We start from the raw sequence: 20,434 nt of genomic DNA, 5'->3' as shown, positions 1-20,434 counted from the left end.
GGAAATTCCCAGAACATTTGGGATGGGAGGCCAATTCCTCACCAGAACCAAGAAAAAGTGACCAGCCCTAGAATGTCAGTTTGGCTTTCTGTACGCAAACTGAAGCATCAGTTTATCAGAACTGGTATTACCACTGCCAACCCACCACCCCCACCTGCTTTACATAAATGGATAGAAAAGGGGGGGCAGTTACCTTTTGGAGGAGAGCACCACGTTCCACAAGATGTTCTTTTCCTTAAGGTAAAGGAGGTGGTACTCCCTCACTCCACACCAGGGGAGAAAGGCCTCAAGAAAACTGTTCAGAAGTTTGTAGCTATCTGCTTATGTACTGGGCTTTGTCTTTGGTTTGACTGCTGCCTCCTGCTCTATTTGTCAGAGCAGTGGAGACTTTGGAGACTTTTCTGAATTGAAGAGTCCATGTCTCCAATAATGTACTGACTTAAATAAAGCGTCCTACTGTCTTTCAGGATCTAAATCTCCTTGGCCAGCTGGGCTTGAGGCAGGCACGCCGGTAAGGAGCTCGTTGCACCCACGTGCAGGGGCCGTGCGGCTCCACTTCTCTCCCTCCTCGGCCCTGCCCTGGCCCAGGAGGTGGGTTCCTATGGTCAACCATGCGGAAAGCAGGGTGTCAGCCTCCCCGTATGGTGGGAACTCAGTGCAGGAGGAGGTGGCCTCTGCCAGAGCTCCAAGGCCCACAACCGGGTGGACACATATACTGTAGTTGAAGGTGGAGACTCCTGCCCAACCCAAGCTAAGACCTGTGGAGACCAGGTGGAATCCCTGCCTGCGTGGGAGTCATCCTGGGACCGCCTCTTCCGGCTGCCTCACAGGCTGTGCAGACCTGGCCAAGGGGAGTCTTCCCACGTCTCCAGCCCCAGCTGCCCGCCTCCAGTGAGACAGAAAGCTGGAAATTCCTTGCCCTACCATGTCCCTTTCCAGTCAATTACCGTTTTCACCCCCAACCCCTGGCAACCTCTAGTCTGCTTCCTGCCTTTAAGATTTTCCTTTTCTGGTCATGGAAGCTTGCAATATGTGGCCTATTGTGTCTGGTTTTTATTTAGCATTAATATTGTCGAGGTTCATCCATATTGTTGCAGTATAAGTTTTTTTCTTTAATTGCTGACTAGCATCCCACTATGTGAATGTGTCATGTTTTCTTTAGCCATTTACCAATTGATGGACATTTGAATTGTTCCACTTGGAGGGTTATTATGAATTATGGTAGCAACATTTGTGTACAAGTTGTTTTTAAAAACATTTACTTACTGAATTTAAAGCGAGTTGCATTCTCTTAGTGATATTCATTGGTTGATCCTTATGTGTGCCCAGACCAGGGAGCGAACCCACAACCTTGGTATATCCAGACGACACTCTAAACAACTGAGCTACCTAGCCAGGGCATGTGTACAAGTTTTTATGGGGACGTGTTTTTATTTCTCTCAGGTAGGTATCTCATAGTGAAATTGCGGTTTTGTATGCTAAATTTATGTTCAACTTTTTTGAAATGGCAAACTCAGACCGCTTTAGTAGGTTCAAAAGAGAATGTTTGATCAAAACCCCAGCTTATTGAGACTAAAATTAACTAAAGTAGATGAAGTTTCTAATTGAACTTCTTGTTAACTGAGAATTAGCTATTTTTACTCATTTTTGAAATTCACTGAGCTAGACATTGCAAAAAGCATTCAATATTAGGTAAGTTAACTAAATATCTTTGGTTCTCTTTAATGACTGGTAGTCTTGCAAAGGATCATGATTATGAACATAATTGTGTTTATTTAGTGCTTTGTAGCAAATGGGGCTGAAGATTATATACAGACATTGGGTATCTTTTGATTTTTTTTTTTAGTTGACTCTACGGAATTCCTGAAACTATGTTGCTTGGTTCTGTTTTTCTTTCAAAAAGAAAATGGGTAAAGAAAATGTGTGTTACCTAGTTTTACAGCACAGGTGAACTTTTGACACTCAGATTCTGTTGATGATGGCGCCAGGACTTCAGGGTTTGGGAGATGGGGGCTGTGCAGGGCGCTATGGGAATGAGGGCCATGACTCAGAGGTCTGGGATTCTTGTGGTGGCTCACAGAAAAAGAGGTCAAGGGCACGATAAGATTAGTCCTGATGATCTTAGGGCAGCTGGTGGTGGTGGTGATCCAAAATTGGGAATTTAAGATAGCTAGCTAAATTCTAGTTGAATTCTATGGTTCATTCACATATGGGTTACTATACCTATTTTGAAGTGGTTTATATCCATACCCCCAACCCCATGTTTAGAATTGCAAAATCAGGATGCTGTATTATCTTCTATTTTTCAGAAAAATCAGACACTTTATTTGGGGAGTTATCTTGTAAAATCAAACCAGGGGAAAAAAGAAAAAAACACCAACCAGGACTCCGTGGAGAAGGCCTAATCCAGGGTCCCAGAGTCCGGGAGGAGAAGCTGGGACTTGAGAGCCCAGATCATCTTGTGCAAAAAAGGAAGGGCAGGGAAACACTGGGGGTGTGTCAGAGACAGACAGCAGCCTGAATGCATGCCGCTTCTGGGCAATTTTACCGTCCAAGGAGGTGACAACAGGAATGCATTTATATTATCCACAGAGTCCATATTAATAAAAACAAATGAATAAATAACGGTGAAAAGAGAGCTCTGCCCTATATTAGAACACTAACAAGTGTAGAAAGAATACGGTAATTTTTTTAAATTGCCATTTGGCTTTCACCACAGTAATACTTGATTCAGGCAAGAATTATCAATCTATGCTGAAGTTGGTGGGACAAAGTGTGGTTAAGAAAAAAAAGAACAGGATATTTACAGTTTCAAAATATTTCTTCATAAAACACATGAATTGCTCATTCATTTGCAAGCCTCAAATACAAATGAACTAACTTCAAGCTGGAAACAGTTGGGAAACATGATTTGAACCAAGAAATGAAGGTTGCCACCCCCAGAAACAGCATGAACGGGCAGCGCATGCCCTCTAACAAGATGCCTTGAGAGCACAGCATCACGTCTGAAGTACTCCTAGCAAAAATGAGTAATCCTGGAGGGAAATTCGCCAAACCCAAACTATGGGATTTTCTACAAATCTCACACTTACAAAGTAAGTGCCTTATACTTTTATATAAACTCTATACTTTATTTAGGTTTCTTTAGTTTTTAGCTAATCTCCCTTCTTAGTTCTAGGATCCTATCTGGGTGGTATGCATTCTTTATGGTAAAGTGTTAATATATGAAATTATTCATTTTAGAAAACCAATACACTTTTCCTATTTAATTACAGAAAGTTTGTGTCATTTTTGAAATTTATCTATTAAAAAAATCCTAAATCTTAATCTGGTTTATATTTTAAAGATGAAAATGGCAGGTCTGTGTGCAAGGATGTAAAGGACATCATGATTGCAGGTTACAGGTAACAACTACATGTTTAAGATTTATTCTGTCTGTCTGCATTTTCTTTAAGATTTTATTTATTTATTTTTAGAGAGGGAAGGGAGGGGGAAAGAGAGAGAAACATCAATGTGCAGTTGCTGGGGGCCGTGGCCTGCAACCCAGGCATGTGCCCTGACTGGGAATGCCTGCATGTTTTTTACAGAATCGTTTATTTCCCATCTCACTGCAAGTATGAATATGTGGCATAATGGCACAATTCAGTATCTTAAGAAATTTGTTTAATTTACTGTGTCTTTGGTAATCTTGTCCATGACCAAAAAGAAGGAACAGGCTTCAGTTCTGGAGGATGCAAATCTAACGGAGCACATATGCACACGCGCCCACACGAGAGTAGGTTCTGTCACCCTGGCCCAGCGAGAAATGAAGGCCAGGAGAATCTGATGGTCAAGATGCTGATCACAGAAATCTGACTAAGTCAACTTCAAACCCCAACTCTGCTCTCCCTTGCAGCCTCACCTAGGGCAGATGATTCAACTTCAAGAAAATGGGGAGACATTTCTACCTCCCAGGACTGCTACACAGAATAGTGAGATAAGGCACACGAGGCAATTAGCAGAGTCCTGACATGTAACAACAGTAAGCCCTTATAAATAATGTTGGCTGTATTATTACCACAGAGACACAGCTGAAGACTCTAATACAAATGGCTGGGGAACAGCGAACCCTAGTGTAGGGAGACCAGCAAAAGTCAGGGTCTGCAACCCTTTATTTAGGAATGTGAGCCACACTTGACTTCTTTGTTGCCAGTAGCCCCATTCTCAGTGGCTGCCACCCACGTTTTCTCTGCCCCCGTCAGAAACCTCACGGCGAACACTCACTGTCCGTGACCATGGTACTCACTTTTTAATTAAAGCACGACGCCCTCACAAATACACTTCTCAAACTCAAAGCCAAGTTTGTGCTTGAAACACTACAGAATGCCAAAATAATTTGGATGGTGATGACAATAAAGAAACATACCGACTACACTGTAAAAATACAGTTCTTTACAATGCAACAGTGGGATCTGGGAGAAATAGTAGTAGGAGCAGAGAGATTGCTTTGAGCAAGAGAAATTAAGAGTGATGAATCACTTTTCTTTCTGATGTAGGCACCCTACCCATATTCAAAACACTCTCAGCAAAGCCACTGCCAATCTGTCAATATCTGTCTTTCCTGCTAGAAAGTCGTATCCCCCCCTAGAATTCTTACCAAGTATATTGAATACAGAATTACTCATGATCAACCCCTTTTACTGGTTGCGTCTGCCCTTGTAGGTTTTACTTTAAAAATTATTTGTAGAGCTCTACTATAAACATGTTACTATTCATGCAAAGTGCTGTGGAGTTTATAATGATGAGTAAGATAACACAGTTTTGCCTTAGAATAACACCGACAGGGGTCAGCAAGTTATGACCCTCGGGTCAAGTCCGGCCTTGCCATCTGTTTACATGTCCCTGTGGCTGCTTTTTTACCCTAACAGCAGAGTTGAATTGTTGTGACCAAGATCAATGCCTTTCAAAGCTGAAAATATTTACCATTTTGATCCTGTACAGAAAAAGTTTGCCAACCTCTGTAAGAGATGCAAGTATGGACAAAAATGCCCCATTTTACTAAATGCCAATTCAAAAGCTGTAACTAAGAATTTCAAGAATTCAGAAGGTTGGAGAAGTCACTTTCAACAGGGTTGCTCAAGAAGACTTTTTGGAAGTACCAACAGAAACAGGACTAAAGCAATGAAAACAGAGATGATTAAAAAGCTTCTGGACAACAAAAAAATGGTGTAAATATGTGAATCAAGGAAAAAATTAGATAGAGGATGGAGTTTGCCAATTAGTTTGGGCATAAGCTCTCTTATGAAGATTTGCAAAGGTCTGTTCATCTTCACAATTCTAATCTGCATGTGTTTTCTAGAAATCACATTCCATATGCTCTTAGGATGTCTCCTAATTGTATGCTTCCTTTCCAGCTGGTGACCCCACTCTGAAGAGACAAACTCACAGATGAGACTCTGGTGACAAGTAAACACTATAATTAATGGTATTCCCTGAAAGGGTGCTTTAAGTTAACCTTCTTAATTTTTCCTGTCATTTGGTATTTCGTATTTATTCAGCACCAAGAGAGGGAGATATTCTTTTCCTTCCAAAGCAAAGTCATGTGATTATGCAGCATATTAAGCTGCAAAGATTACCCCCGTGTTGCTCTTCTCATTCGTGTGCATTTCTTTGTCCCGAAGTTGCACGAGGCAAGAAAACTAGACGGATTCAAGGGAGTTCTAGTCTCAAAAGACAAAAAATCATTTGGTTAAATCAGAGAGGATACATTACATTAACAGGTCTAGGGGTGCTATTTCAAAAGGCATTTAAAAACTAAGGTTACATCAAAAATTTTATTGTAGGAAGACAATTTATACTTATACATATATGTAAAAATATCAGGCTCATACTAAAAGGTGCCGCTACACTACCTTTTGGCCAGTTATCCAGATATGGCTACTTTTTCATACACTGCTTTCTGCATTTACAACCTAGAACAGTGTACTAGAGTTTTCAAACAAAACCAAACCAAACCAAACAAAACAAAACAAAACCAGTATTTATTAGAGAAAATGAGTATCTTAACAATGTGTACATCTGAAAATAAATATATACAGTATTTCAAAACAAATCCCTTCAAGACCATATTTAAGCAACGGTGTCCAAGGAATTCAGAAACCATGTGACATATAGGATATATGGTGTCTTGAAGATTCAATGCTTTTTCTTGTTTGTTACTCTGGAATCTTCATTAGACACAGGTTGCTTCCAAGGTAGTTTTCTTCAGAGCCAGACATCTCGATGAGTGAAAACCCGGTTTCATTTTCTCCAGTACTACAAAAATTAACAGTAAATAAACAAAATAATTAGCTTCATTGTTCACAAAAAAGGTAAACAACAGTCTATAGTTTTATAAAATGCTTAGAGATGATCACACATTTCTTCTATAAAAAAATAAAGCCCTTGGCTAAATGCAGTCCTTTTTGAAAACAATCTCCTACTAAAAAAAAAGTGAAATAATTAATTTATTAAATGCTATAAAGAGGATTTTAATTAACCCCTAGCACAAGATTCCTGAGACTTGGCTTAAAAAACAGTTTTATGGAAACATTTTAGAAAAGGAATGTTTTGCATGACCCGATCATTATGACACGGCTAACATCCCACTGAATTCTGCAGCTAGTGATAGTATTTTGAGAAGTGTGCCAAGTTCTTGGTGCAACAATTTTAGAGAGGCTGTGAAAACCTGGCGTTCATTCCACACACAGAACACTTCCCCAAATACTTCACTCCCCAACCGTTTCACTCCAGAAAAGGTCTGGAAGAGTCAAAGGAAGTAGTCCTGAGAGAATAAAACAGAACTGGTCAAGAGTTATTTGGGCACCAACACATTAACAGTGCTCAGTATTAAAATATCAAGTAGAAATAAAATAAACCAACATTACCAGCACCCATTTTATGCCAGGCACCCTCACACTTACAGGAGGTTTATAAAGAAGCGGCACACTTCATCCCTTCATTATTAGCATTTCTCAAAGTTTGCATTCAGTGAAACTGATAGAAGGCTACTAGCTATCACTTTTGAGCACCATTCAATGCAGAAACAATCAGCACAGTTAAAAGTTGTTGGTAACACAGACAGATGCTATCAGTCACCCGCCCATTCAGCAGGGACAACTCCGAGGACTCTGTTCGGGTGAAGGGGCCCTGGGCCACCCACACCTCTTGTGCCCTCTTGTTCAATGCCACATACGCTGGCCCCATCTCAGAAGAATTAAGAATGTCGTTTCTGTGTAACAAAGCTTTGTTCCTACGAATTTCACCTCATTATTACTCCGAAGGGAAACACGATGGAAAAAAGCCCTCACTAACAAATGTGTTTGTGTGTGCACACATGTGTGTACGTGTAAAAATGTGAAAGATGCTGATTTTAATTTGATACAAATTAAATATGGTAAGATTTATTTTTAATGCTAATAAAAGAAATGTAACATACAATTTAAGAAGTAAAGTGTTTTCTTAAAGGCAGTATCAGAGAAAGTAAACTTATCGAATAGTCCTTGGCACTCACATAAAACCACATACATTTAACTGCGGCCGACTCTGTGACAGCAATCGGCTTCTGTGAGAGACTCCAAGTTCCTGAAGAGAAAATGTTTACATACCCAAAGAGTCACACACACACACACACACACACACACACCTGAAAACTGGGCATATGGGTGGGGACTCATTCCAGACAAAGAGCACAGATGCTGGTTGGTGGCAGGGGTGGGGTGGGGGGAGCGGCACAGGGCAGGGCTACTGCTGGGTGTGAGGAGCTGTCATGTGGGCAGGTCATCAGAGCTACAAAGAAGGATCTTTCTGATTGCTGGTGGAAGAAGATAAAAGTTAAAATTTCAGGTTAAAGTCAAATTGTGGAGAATCCTCACTGACATGTTAGGAAGCCTAGAAACCCTGGAAACAATGAAAACCCACACAAGTATCTGTGTGCTGGTGTGACAGCAATGCTGCTGCTGAGCAGATGGCTCTCATACAGTTCCTAAACACTTCAAAGTGCGTGTCTGTGCAAAAAAAAAAAAAAAATATCAGTGATAGTGATGTAGCAGAGTCAGTCCCACATACTGAACTCCCTGCGCATCTGAAGAATTTACATAAGAGGGTTTGATATGACATGGGGGCAGGAAAACACCAGTAGAGCAACTAACCTTATTAAAAGTAGTCATTGAAGCAAACGGACAAATCTTACCATGGATTGCATGTAAGTGCTTGCAAACGTTCTTTAGATAAGTTATGGAGATTAAACTTATATAGATATAAGAAAAATATACTGCAGGACATTTTAGCTGAAAAATTATGAGGCATTCTGCTGACTGTTGCTGCTACCACGTCTAACTGATTTAAGACCTCAGCACATCCGTCGTGCCGACCGCAGTGCAAAACAACATATCTTCCCCTGTTTACCACATTCGTCTCGGGCCACTGTTTCCAGTGCCCCCTTTCACAGCATGGTCTACTGGCTCTTTGCACGGCTGATTTTTTCTTCTGGTGATCAGATGAAAGACTAAGGATTAAAGGACTGTACTTAAAATTTACAAATACACTTTTAAAAACAAGCTATTCACAATAAAATTTATTCATATCTAACAAAGCTTAGATGCAGAATGAGAAACATTTATAAACTACCGTCTGTTTTTACAATCCAGGGTTTGAGTTTGAATCTGAGTTTTGTCTTGAGAACCTGGGAAGTTATTTAACCTATCTGAGCCTCAGTTTTCTCACCTGTAAAACAGGCCTAGTGGTGCATCTACTTCACAGGTGTGAGGACTCAGGGAGGTGATACAGAGAAGGCATTTTACATAATCCCTGGCATGTTTAAGTGCTGAATATGCTGTTGTTATTACTAATACTGTTGCTTCTTTGCTGCTGCTGTTCTTATTCCTCTCAGAATAATTGGAATAAATTAGGAATAGATCAAGACAAAATGATACAAAACAGTTTTGTATGATATGCTGTTTTATGTTATTTATTTAAGCCACTGGTCTGGGAATTACGGGGCTCTTTAGAAAATTGTATTCTAAATTAAAAAGCATTTGGTTTTAAAGCAGAAGAATTTCTTCCATAGAATTCAGTGCATTTTGTTTTGTTGAATGAAATATTTTACAGGCTGTTCTTTATTACTAATGGTAAAATAAAGCCTATATAACAAAACTCAGAAATGATGCTCTGTTCTCATTTGGGCATCTTTTGCATCTACACCTTTCAAACACCCTACACTGGGCGTATGTAAAACGGGAATATGAATAAACTACACTACTCAAGAAAAGCTCTTCGGAAGGCAAAACACTGGAGACAGTCATCTCTCAAAAAGTCGAAAACAGGAGCTTTCCCTCCTAGTACAGCACTGAAGGCAGCAACAAAACAAACAAAAATCCCTTTTCTCTGAGCAGAAGACGGGCAGATGACTTGCACTCAGAGGCCATCGTGTATAAAGAACGAGAACCAGCAACACCGGAATCGCATGCAGCACGGTGAGACGTCTTGTCACGGGGGCTCTCGGGATCTGACCGCCTTCCGAGGGGGGGCTCCTCGCACGTTTATTAGAGGACACGTGCCCTTCCGGGGAAATGTCAGGCAGAGTAACCACATTCCTTTCCTTCTTCCATTGTTTTTTTTTTAATACCCCCCAGGTACACATAAATCCTCTTCGGTTACAAAAACATAAGATGTGACTACACACTCAGGTGCCCCTCTCCCTGGGCCTGTGCTCTTCCTCCTCCACTACCGCAGGGCTAAGCAAGTATTCTTGACAAATGGACAGCAGTGATGACTTCTTGGCATCTTAGGTAAACTTCCTGAACCTAATCTGTTCTCTTATTTTTATGCTCAAGCCTGGAAAAATACATCTCTAACCCCGGTTAGTCTACCAAAATTCACTTAATTAGATTTAACGTGCATTATGGTGGATGGGAATCACACCCCACTCTCCAGACTTCTGCCATCCCTCCGTGAGGAGAGACACCGGCAGGCAAAAGAAGGAGCAGGGAAGGAATGGGCTGCAGCGTGAGAGCCCCAGTTTCAGAGCTACTAGTGACCCAAACGGTGTGATCTCCCCCTTTCTGTGCAAGAAAGACTAAAAAGCCCATTAAAGATCATTTCAGCGGGGAGAAGAGTTCTGATGATGTAATTTCAAAGACAGTGGCCCAAATAAAAGTGTTTTTCCATGGGAAATTTGTTCCATTAACAGGGTGTCGCTAGGTAGCAAATATTGCAGTGTTTAATCTCTACCCTTTCCAGGGAATGGCATGATGGAAGGAAGTAAAATAAATTTCACTGTTTCAAATAGTTGGATCTGGCAATTTTTAAGTCGTGTTTTAGAATACTGGTTCGTTTACACCAAAACAGCTATGACTTTTGTTAACACTTGTATCAGTCTACCTCTGTTTTTTAAAAGACTGAGCTCTATAATCCATAGTGATTGATTAACAGGAAGGCACTAAAATTAGCATAAATCAATGGGTGAATAAATGCTATGAGTGAAAAAGATGTTGGTTGTCAGATTTGAGTGTGTGTGTGATTTAATTAGTATCAATAGTTAAAAAATATACACAGGAATAGGGGTTTCAAAAAGAAAATAAAACTTCAGAGATCAGTTAAGAACCAGGTATTTCTCTAATTTTATACTTTGATCAGACTCAGGTGAAGCTAAGACCTTATTTAGTATCCCTTTGTACCCTTCAATACCTAATCAAGATCGTGTGAAATTTACCATCCTTAGGGTACTCTTACTTTGATAGTGTTTCAGTGGCACAGTATTATGGGCACTGGTAATATGCTTAAGAAAAGCTAAAAAGGAACATGAGCATTTTCAAGTTCATTTCTTAAGATAAAGAATATGGGATTCTGGTAAAGAACACCTGTATTTGATATGCTAGGCAACATTTAAAAAATATTTTATTAATATATTTTCAGAGAGAGAGGGGAAAGGAAGGAGAAAGAGAGTGAGAAAATGATTGGTTGCCTCTCCCATGGCCCTAACTGGGGACCTGGCCTGCAACCCAGGCACATGCCCTAACCAGGAATCCAACAGGTGACTTTTTGCTTCGCAGGTCCATGCTCAATCCACTGAGCCACACCAGCCAGGGCAAAACAACTTTTTATGTGGTTTAGTCTTCTCATCTATAAAAGCTGATAATGTTAAACTCACTTCAATGGTTACAGTGAGAATTATATGACATTAAAAAGTGGAGAAGCATGATATGAAGTAAAAAGTTTAAATAAATAGAAGCTATTGTCTCAGATGTTACAAAATGGAGAGCCGAGATATCTAAAAAAGTGTATCTGCATAAATATCCATGTTGCATTAAAGCTCCAGTGTTACCAGTCTAGAACAATGATGGTGGTCCTTAAGTAGCTGGAATCATCCGGGTATTTGGTCTGAACTTGTATTCTCATTATCATTGACTTGTTTTTCTACACTACTGTTTTCAAGGACATATCCTAGTTCAAAGGAATTTGTAACAATGAGGCTCAAGTTATTCAGAATTTCTCTATCTTATCTATTTTAGTGAGTAACTGGACTCTAGCAAATGGACTTAATGCTTCCTTCCAAGAAATATAATCATCTCTTAGTTAATGGTTATAAAATGACCTTTCCCATGTCTAATGTAAGAGTATGACAATCTCTATTACTAATTCATCATTCATATTCTTTTCTGTGAACAGAAAAGGTACAAGGCATCACTCTCACTTCTGAACAACTTCATAATTTAACTACCGGGGAGGGGATTTCCTTTATTTAGTCTGTGTGGTGGTCAATACTAGCTTTATATATGGAAGGCAATGACCTTTTGTACATCTCTGACATCAGGTTAAATTTACATTAGTTTTTACCTCACTATCAATCACTTTATAAATGTGGACACTGAGGTCCAGAGATATTGGCAAACCAAGGCCTCTTTCCTACTACCTCCCCAAATAACTGTGTGGTCCCTTTTTTATCAGGCTCTTCCTCTCCTTTGTTTTTAATACAGAATTAAGCAAAAATGGTCCTTCTAGTCTTAGATCTAGCTAGCAAAGCAAACCATACAACCTTATTCGAATTGACAACAGAATTTCCAAACTAGACCACTAGTTCAATTTATGGAACTTCAAAGCTCAGGCCTTAAGCTGGAGCATGTTGGATGAGTGGCTGGTAAGTCTTCAAAGATGACACACTCAGTTCCTCTCCCCTGCACATGCACCCTCTCCTCCTGTCAGGAGGTAGAAGCTCTTTCTCCTCCCTGTGAACCTGGCCTGGCCCCGTGACTTGTTTTAAGAGGCCTTTTGTTCCTGCTTTCCCGGTCTCTCTGGGAAGCCAGGTGCCACGCAGGTGACCAGCAGCTGGGGCTAGAGTACTGTGTGGTTAGACTATTTGCTAGCCCAGGAAAAGATCAAAATTCACAATTCCAAGTACGGTTTCTACTGAACGGGTATCACTTTCGCACCATCCTAAAGTTGAAGTCTTTAGTCAAGCCGTCATAAACTGGGGACCTTCTGTAGGTTAGAATATCAGCAGTGAGAAAATGACAGAAAAGGATAATTAAAGGCATGATTAAAGACCCACATAGGCTTGGGACATACTGGATGCTGGGTGAAGGACAAGTCCAAGCAGACAGGCTTTGAGGCTGGGAAATGAGGAAAACTATTATCAGCTATGTGAAGAGGTCAGGAAGGAGTTCACAAGGAGGCATGCGAAGGTGTGGGAGAGGGAAGAGGCCTGTTTTTCCTGTTTGCTATCCGTTTTCATAATCTGCATGATGAAATTCATAAGTAAGACAGGTTTTACATCTAAGGGTTATCACCATCAGCTAGTGTGAAAAGGTCTTCCCTCAGTCAGACATTTTTACAAAAGACTGTGTGAACAGTAAGTCTACGGACAGACCTCTTCAGGGTGTGGTCTGCATTGCTTTTCTCAGCTTCGAAACGGTTTCCTAGAACTTCACCGTTCACCGAAACCTAACAAGTGTTGAAGTCTCATTTGCCAAAGCCTCTACTAAACCCAAAATCATTCTCAGCAAAGGTTTATAATCACCACAAAAGGATGAGACACCAATGTTAACACCACAATTCACTACACAATTTTCCACCTCCCACTAAGAAAATTAAGTGGAATGTTTTATGACTAGTTGTGCATGGAACACGTTCACATCAGCTGGCTGGTTTGAGACGTCAAATAGCTTTGACCAAAAAACAAACAAACAAACAAACAAACCACCAACCAAACAAAAAAGCCCAGACAAGACATCAGTGGGACTGAGAAACTGTGGCTCTGGGTCGGAGGACTCTGGGGTAGCACACGGAGAGGCTGAGGTAGCCGCACTGCCCTTGGGAAACCCACCTGGGCGAACTTGTGGATCTGCTCCACCACTGCAGCAAACACGGCGTGGACGCTCTCGTCGATCAGGCTCTGCATGTAATGCACTGCCTCCTCATCCGACAGGTCCAGACGGAACTTATCCTGGACCTACACGGTCACATGTTTTGGAAAAGAGACATGGTTGAAGAGACAGAGTTAAACTCATATGGACATTACACTATATTATGAGCTATTTCTACGCCAAAGAAGTAATTCATCATTAATAAGGAGTTCTGGATATGGTTCATTTGACTGTGGAAGTCTACTGTAGATAAAAAGCTGTTCTTTTAAGGTGTGCTTTATTTTCTTACATTTCAAATCTAGAACCACTAAGTTTTAATTATCATATTTATTAACAGTCCCCTTTACATTTTTCCTGTTATTCATTGTGAAACGGATATAGCGAGGTAAAATTATATTTGTTAAATAAAGGTGTATGTTAATGGGTGTTTGTTATATGAGCATTTGTATTTTTATGACTTCATCATGTTTCCTATAAAAATATCAAAAAACTATTAAAATAAGTCTGCTCATTGTTAGAATTAGTCTGTCCACTATGCTTTAGTTACAGTAGAACTATAAAACTTCATTTTTATCAATATGTATTACTTTTACTAGACTACTTGGATAACTTTGCCTAAATTATTACTGAGTTAAAACAACATCTGAACAAGCTTCTGATGGCACCAAGCAACAAGTGGCGTGCTAACCACCACCAGTAACTCGCTGATGTGTGACTAATGATTACAGGTTTTAAACTGTGGCCCCATCTCACATTCCTGGGTAACTGAGTTCCTAAGAAATAAATCTGATGAACAAAAATATACATTCCATATATACATAATCAGTTTCCAAAATTAAGCAAATTTAATGTATTAAAATAAGTCACAGAAACAGCAAAATATTTTTGCACTTTGTTATGATCACTCAAATAATTTGAGTGACCTGTACCCTTCTGAAGATTTCAGCCTCAAAAATGCTATTCTATTTCTCTACCTGACTTCCCTTCATGAGGTGAACAAAAAATTTTCCCAAATAGTAATATTTGGGAAAATATTAAAGTAATATTTGGGAATATATAAATAGTAATATTCAAAGCAGTGTCACTATTGTTATTGCATCAAAGTATAAAAATCTACTTCTTTAAAAAGCCAACTAACATAAAACAAATTGCCTTTAAGCATAACTTCCCAATATTATTATGAGTTTACTGTCACTTTATGATGTAGCTGATTACATCACATTCTTGATAAAACAACAGAAAACAAAGAAAACTTTTCTGAAATACACTTTTGGGGAAAATATGGTGAAGTAGCCTTTTTCAGGGTTTACTTTAGCAGAACGAATAGCTTGGGAGTACTAGCCTAAAGAAAAATGAGTAATGAACATGCTTTTTTTTCTTTATCAAATAATTTGTTTCATATGTTAAAAACTAGTGCTATAGAGGTGGCTGGTAACAAAAGGGCACTCTCCATAATAAAATCATGATTTTCTGAAAGAGAAACTGAGATGGAACAGAGATCTAATAAGAACAAGAACAACATAACTTAATCGGTAGGAGAAACTGGAAGACTCGGTGTGATAAACACCGTTAGAACTGTCATAAATGGTTTCTGAACACCAGTGAAGCCAGGGAGAAGGGAACATGTGACAGAGATAAATGGGTCTAAAATAAACAGCAAAAGAGACCCAAAATAGAGCAATGCAAAAGAAAAAAAAATTGAAATCTGGGGCAGGCAGCATTTACGGCTAAGGAAGTTTTCAGTAACCAATTATTTCTTGATAAATGAGTTTTAGCCAATAAAAAAAATAAATAAAATGACAAAATAAGTCATGCTAAAAGTTAGTGTGGTAAGTAGTCTATTTCCTAAGAGGAAATAAAGGTAGTTATTGACACTGTGACTGCTGAATAAAACAATAAATAAAATCTTAATAAAAGCATAGTTTTCTTAAATGGCCAATCGCATATTTAAATTAAAATCCCTCTCATTGTTTGCCAAAGACTTACAAAATTAGGTAAAAAAGACTAGCCTCATTGGTGTTTGCAGTGTCCATGTTGAAATAGGAATGAACAGTTTGAGAGAGCAGAGGCTTTTGGAGGTACTTAGGTCCTGAGGGTGAACTCCTCATGAACGGGATTGGTGTTTGTATAAAAGAGCCCCTAGATCCTTCCACCGTGTGAGGCTACAAGAGGCATTCGACCTCAAAAGGTCCCTCACCTGATATCGACCGCTCTGATACCGACTTCCCAGCCTCCAGAACCGTAAGAAATAAATTTCTGTTGTTTATAAGCCTCCCAGCCTCTGGCACTTGGCTACAGCAGCCTGAAGGGACTAGGACCATGTTCAATCCACAAAGGTTTCCTTCTAACAACGTACAGGAGCAGTTATGTCAGAGGTTGGGGCTCTCGGGGCCAGGTACTCCTTTCACTCTCCAGAGAAATCCCATCTCTGACACTGCTACTGCCCTTCAGTCATTTTATACTTCGACAAGTTGAAAAACTACACTCTTCTTTCTTTGAAGTTCAGTATTGACAATCACACTGATATTTAAGGCCATCTCGTGTTATCTTTGAGTAAAGTGCCTCTGTCTCAATGAAGCAAGAGTCAAAAATTAATTTGGACAAAAACCTTCAAATCCATTACCCTTTCTCCCATCTCTTACTGAAAACTCAGTGTAAGGCAGTTCTGAGTAACTGTTTATCTACAGGATGGTGTTCCTTTGTTCTTCTCTTTGCAGGCCAAGTAAAAAAGCCAGTCTCTGCTCTCCTGATAGAGTAAGAAACCCCTGCAACCATGGGTATGAACGGGAAGGATAGAGAATGGCTGTTTTCTCCTATAAAGTATTAGAATAATGTGCTTCTGATGCTCAGTATGCTTAACCCGGGAGCCCCAGGAGTCAGGTATCCTATTAGGACTACTAAGGAAGAGCTCAAGTGTTCAGGACAAGGAGTAAAGGCTGTGGTAGGAAGCTTCCTCTCTAAACACAGGGACCTATTCATGTGGTAGTGGTGTGACACAGAAAACGACAGAGCTGGCCACAGAGGACTTGAGAGGCTGCTGTCTTCTAAAATATGAAAAATTATACACAAGGTCTCTTTGCTAATCTGTGTTACTTGAGAATCTAGGGGCCGGGACAAAAAGGGCAAATGGGTTGCTAAAACCCTAATATCTTTCATGTGTAAAAGGAGGCTGCAATTTCCAAGGATGTACACAAATTACCTTTTTCACAGTTTTATCTGGTTCAAGAGCAATATCTGGAATGTTTGCATCCACCATCAAAGAAAACAAGTTCAAAATCAGATTCGAATACCTAAAGGAGAATGGGGAAGAAAAAAACAGCAATGCATTAGAACTCTGTATTTCTTCTCTTATCAAGAACTTCTAGAAATAGTGGTACCTGAATCTTTGAAACAATTTCTACTACTCCTATGGAAAATAGAATGTGTGCCTCTTCACTAGGTGTCTTAATGAAAAGCAAGCCTTAAAAAAAAAAAATATCTTACTCTGGGGCCTTGATATAATACCATCTCTAGGTCCACGCCATGGAACAAACTTTTCCCAGTGTTTTTAGAGAGTATATTCTTTTTGATGCGGTCTAAGGAGAACCCACCTCATACCTACTTAGCATTTTGCTAAGCGATGAAAGATCTGTCTTTGCTAAGTGATGACAGGAACCTGCCACTTTAAGACTATTTCAGTGCCACAGGTAAATGAATGAAAGAGAAACACTGCCATCTCACTAATCATTTAGGAGTGTCCTCCAGGGGTAGTAATCATCATTTTAGAAACTGTAGCGACTGGTCTGAATATAAGCAATGCTAAATGAAGGAGGAAACAGCTAGTGCCCTGCTGAATGGAAAATGGGCAAGATCCTTGAATAATACCATCTTTGGGTTATGCTGACCCAACAAGGACTAAAGGTTTATCCTCACCAATCCTCAGACTTTTCATCTCACCCCAAACAAAGAGAAGGAATGTTACTATTCTAAATGTTCATTTCCAGAGGTGGAGCCTTGTGGGGAAGGGGTAATAAAGTGTACACAGGGCCCAGTCCACCTCCTGTCCCAGAACACTCTCTCCTGTCCCAGAACACTCTCTTCTTGAATAGCACACTCTCGGGGGCCCCTTAGCACCATACAGGAGATTCAGGTTTGACTTTGGAGATGGATGTGAGTAAAGCTTTGGTTTCAGGCAATGATGGCTTTTATCTGGTCTCAGGAGACGGGTCAACACAACTGCCTTGCACTGTCTTCTCTAGCGGGGGGAGGTCAGGATTTAGGAGATGCAGAACCTTCATCCCAGCCATCTACCTACCCATAATATAAAAAAGCACCACTTGTTACATAAAAACTATTTAATACTAGACCTACAAGGATAATGGAACTTATAGACAAAAATGACTAGCTATATAAACCTCAAATTCCTTATTTTATCATTTTTGAATTTTATATTGCTCATGAAAACCAAAAATGACTATAATGAAAATTTCTACTTTGATGTAATCTTCTTCTAATCAGGTCTGGATAAAAATGCTTAAGGAGGGAGTTACGGGGAAAAAAATCCAGAACACTTACACTGATAAGTGAAGTTCTCGACAGTTCAATATGTAGAAGGAGACAGAAGAGGAAATCAACAGAGAAGCAGAAGCAGAAGCGGCCAGCAGGGAAAAAAGGAAACAGCAGAGTGGGCCACACCAAATACTAACTAGAAAGGTTTTAGAAACAAAGACGTGGTCAACTATGCCAAAGATGCTAGGAGCAAAACTGGCAACTGGACTTCATAGAGGTGGACCTGTTGAGCTTTATAAAATTAGTTTCAAAGGCAGAGCGGAACTGGAAGCCTTAGTAGACAGAGAAGGCTGAAAGAAGAACAGCGGGCAAATCAGTAGAGACAGTGAGAACTTTTTGCAGCAGCTGCGCTGTGAGGGAGAGTGACGGAACAGGGCAGCATACAGCATTCAGCAGCATCCCCGCCCGCCCCCACCGGCTGCGAGGACCACAACTCTCAGACACTGCCAACTGTGCCCTGGGGTCCTCAGGGGTCGGGGAAGGGAGGCCGAGTGCAAACTAGTTCCGAGTTGAGAGCCACTAACTGAAAACCAATGGCGGCTGCTGGATTTCCTTCAGTAACATATAGCTGTTACACTGTATGTGTGACACAGGAAGAGACAGTTCTAAATAAGCTGGAGTTTCAGCAGGTGAGATGACAGGACTGGATAAGAACTGCCAAAGGGGAGTTTAGAGGGAGGGCAGTAAGAATGACAGCAAGTTGGGGCCATAAAATGCAGCAGGGAAGGAGAAAGGTGAGGATACGAGGGAGATTATATATGGTGGTGGGACGACAAGACTGGAAGAATCAACGAGGCTGAAGACCTGCAGGAATGAGGACCCATCCAGAAAGGGCTGTAAGGGCAGGTACTGGTTAGAGCAGAGGTCTTGAACCTTCCTGGAACCAGGGACTGACTGGGTCTGTGGAAGACGATTTTTCCACAGCCCAGGGTGGGGGGAGTGGGGTGGTTTCAGGATGATTCAAGCACATTACCTTCAAGCTCGCCTCCTGCCGTGCATCCCTGTTCCTAATAGGCCAGGAAGGGTGCTGGTCTGTGGCCCGGAGGTTGGGGACCCCTGGGTTAGAGTGGAAAGCTTGGGATCAAGAATTGGAGGGGCAAATTTAGCACTACCAATGAAGAGAGTGGCCAAGGCTGGGTCTACATGAAGATAAGACCCAGGGAGGGCAGGTCTCAGCTGAACCAGTCACGGGGATGCTGAAATCACAGTACTAGTGACAAAGAAGACAATGAAAGTTTTCAATGAATGAGTGACAGGGAGAGAGGCAGATGACAGCAGTGGACAGTATATCTGATGGTGCGATCTCGTGGTGTGTGTGTGTGTCAGTTTTTCTTTTTTAAGAAAAAAGAAAAATGCAAGGAAAGAAAACAGTTGGAAAGTGGCAATAGAGGGCAAGAAGGGCACAAAGCCCTTCTCTAAGCTCAGCGGTATGCAGAGTGTAGAAATAAAGGCTCCACCTGGGGGCGCTGCAAGGCCCAAAGTGTCAGCAGAGGACAGCCAGCTGCTTCGTATTACGTATTACATTATGGAAAAAAAAAAGATGCTTTTCCAATAAAGCCTCACTCACTCATACTATGCTTTGTTGATTACACACATTTTCTCCCAATCTGGCCATACGGGAATCTCAGGAATCTACCAGAGTAACACAGGGAAGGGGAATGAATACAAGGCTCAACTTTTAAAAGGATATTTTAGAGCAGGGGTGTCAAACTCATTTTCACCGGGGGCCACATCAGCCTAGAGGTTGTCTTCAAAGGGCTGAAATAACATTAGCACTGTATAAATGTAACTACTCCTTAACAGTCAAGGAGTTAAAATTACATTCGGCTCTTTGAGGGCAACCGCGAGGCAGATGCAGCCCCCAGTGAAAATGAGTCTGACGCCCCGGTTTTAGAGATTCTCAAACCTGGCTGCCCATGAGGTGCACCTGGGAGACTCCGTGAAAATTCAGTGCTTGGGCCCAATCCCAGACCAATGAAATCTGATGGGGCCCAGAATGGCTACCACCCCCACAGGTTCCCCAGGTGATTCCAATGGGCAGCCAGGATCTATGTGAAAATGTCACCTTTATCTAAGTGCAATGCGTTTCTTTGTTTAAGAGGCAAATATCATGTTGTGGATTATATGCTGGTTTAAATTTAACCACTCATGCTTCTAATGTTATTGCAAAGGGGAAGAGAATGTAAATAAACATAAAATCGGATGTTGTGTAAGAACCTTAGACATCCAGTTACTGTGTGGTTACTCTGCCACTACCTTTACTGAACAAACCCTTTACATCTGTTGCCACTGACCTGCACTTCCCACTGAAGACAGAACACAGTGACCTGAAGCATACAGTACGTGTTAGTCATTCAGTGTCCTACTCCCCCAAAAACACATTTAAAGGTTACTAGAAATCTGTAAAACCATCATAAAAAATATGTAAGGTTAAGTTTGAAAAAAATGATAAAGTGGAAAAAGCTTACAAAATCAAGTCTAGACAAAGACATAACGACGGATGTGAC

At 40.7% G+C, this 20,434-nt stretch overlaps 1 protein-coding gene across 1 annotated transcript in view; it reads right to left on the bottom strand.

Annotated features, from left to right (window-relative positions):
* Positions 1-6,002: 6,002 nt before the first annotated feature.
* PIK3C3 (phosphatidylinositol 3-kinase catalytic subunit type 3) overlaps positions 6,003-20,434 on the bottom strand; it is a 107,851-nt gene continuing 93,419 nt past the window's right edge. The window contains exons 23-25 of the mRNA XM_045850321.1: positions 16,579-16,669; positions 13,340-13,465; positions 6,003-6,294 (exon numbers count right to left, since the gene is read on the bottom strand). Coding sequence (XP_045706277.1) covers positions 6,280-6,294; positions 13,340-13,465; positions 16,579-16,669 — 232 coding nt within the window. The 3' untranslated portion in view covers positions 6,003-6,279. The remainder of the gene's footprint in view (positions 6,295-13,339; positions 13,466-16,578; positions 16,670-20,434) is intronic.

Source organism: Phyllostomus hastatus, unplaced genomic scaffold (genome assembly GCF_019186645.2).
Source record: "Phyllostomus hastatus isolate PE091 unplaced genomic scaffold, TTU_PhHast_1.1 phas_contig_80, whole genome shotgun sequence".
Taxonomy (NCBI): domain Eukaryota; kingdom Metazoa; phylum Chordata; class Mammalia; order Chiroptera; family Phyllostomidae; genus Phyllostomus; species Phyllostomus hastatus.
The sequence above is the reverse complement of the archived record's forward strand: the minus strand, read 5'-3'. Positions and strand labels throughout refer to the sequence as shown.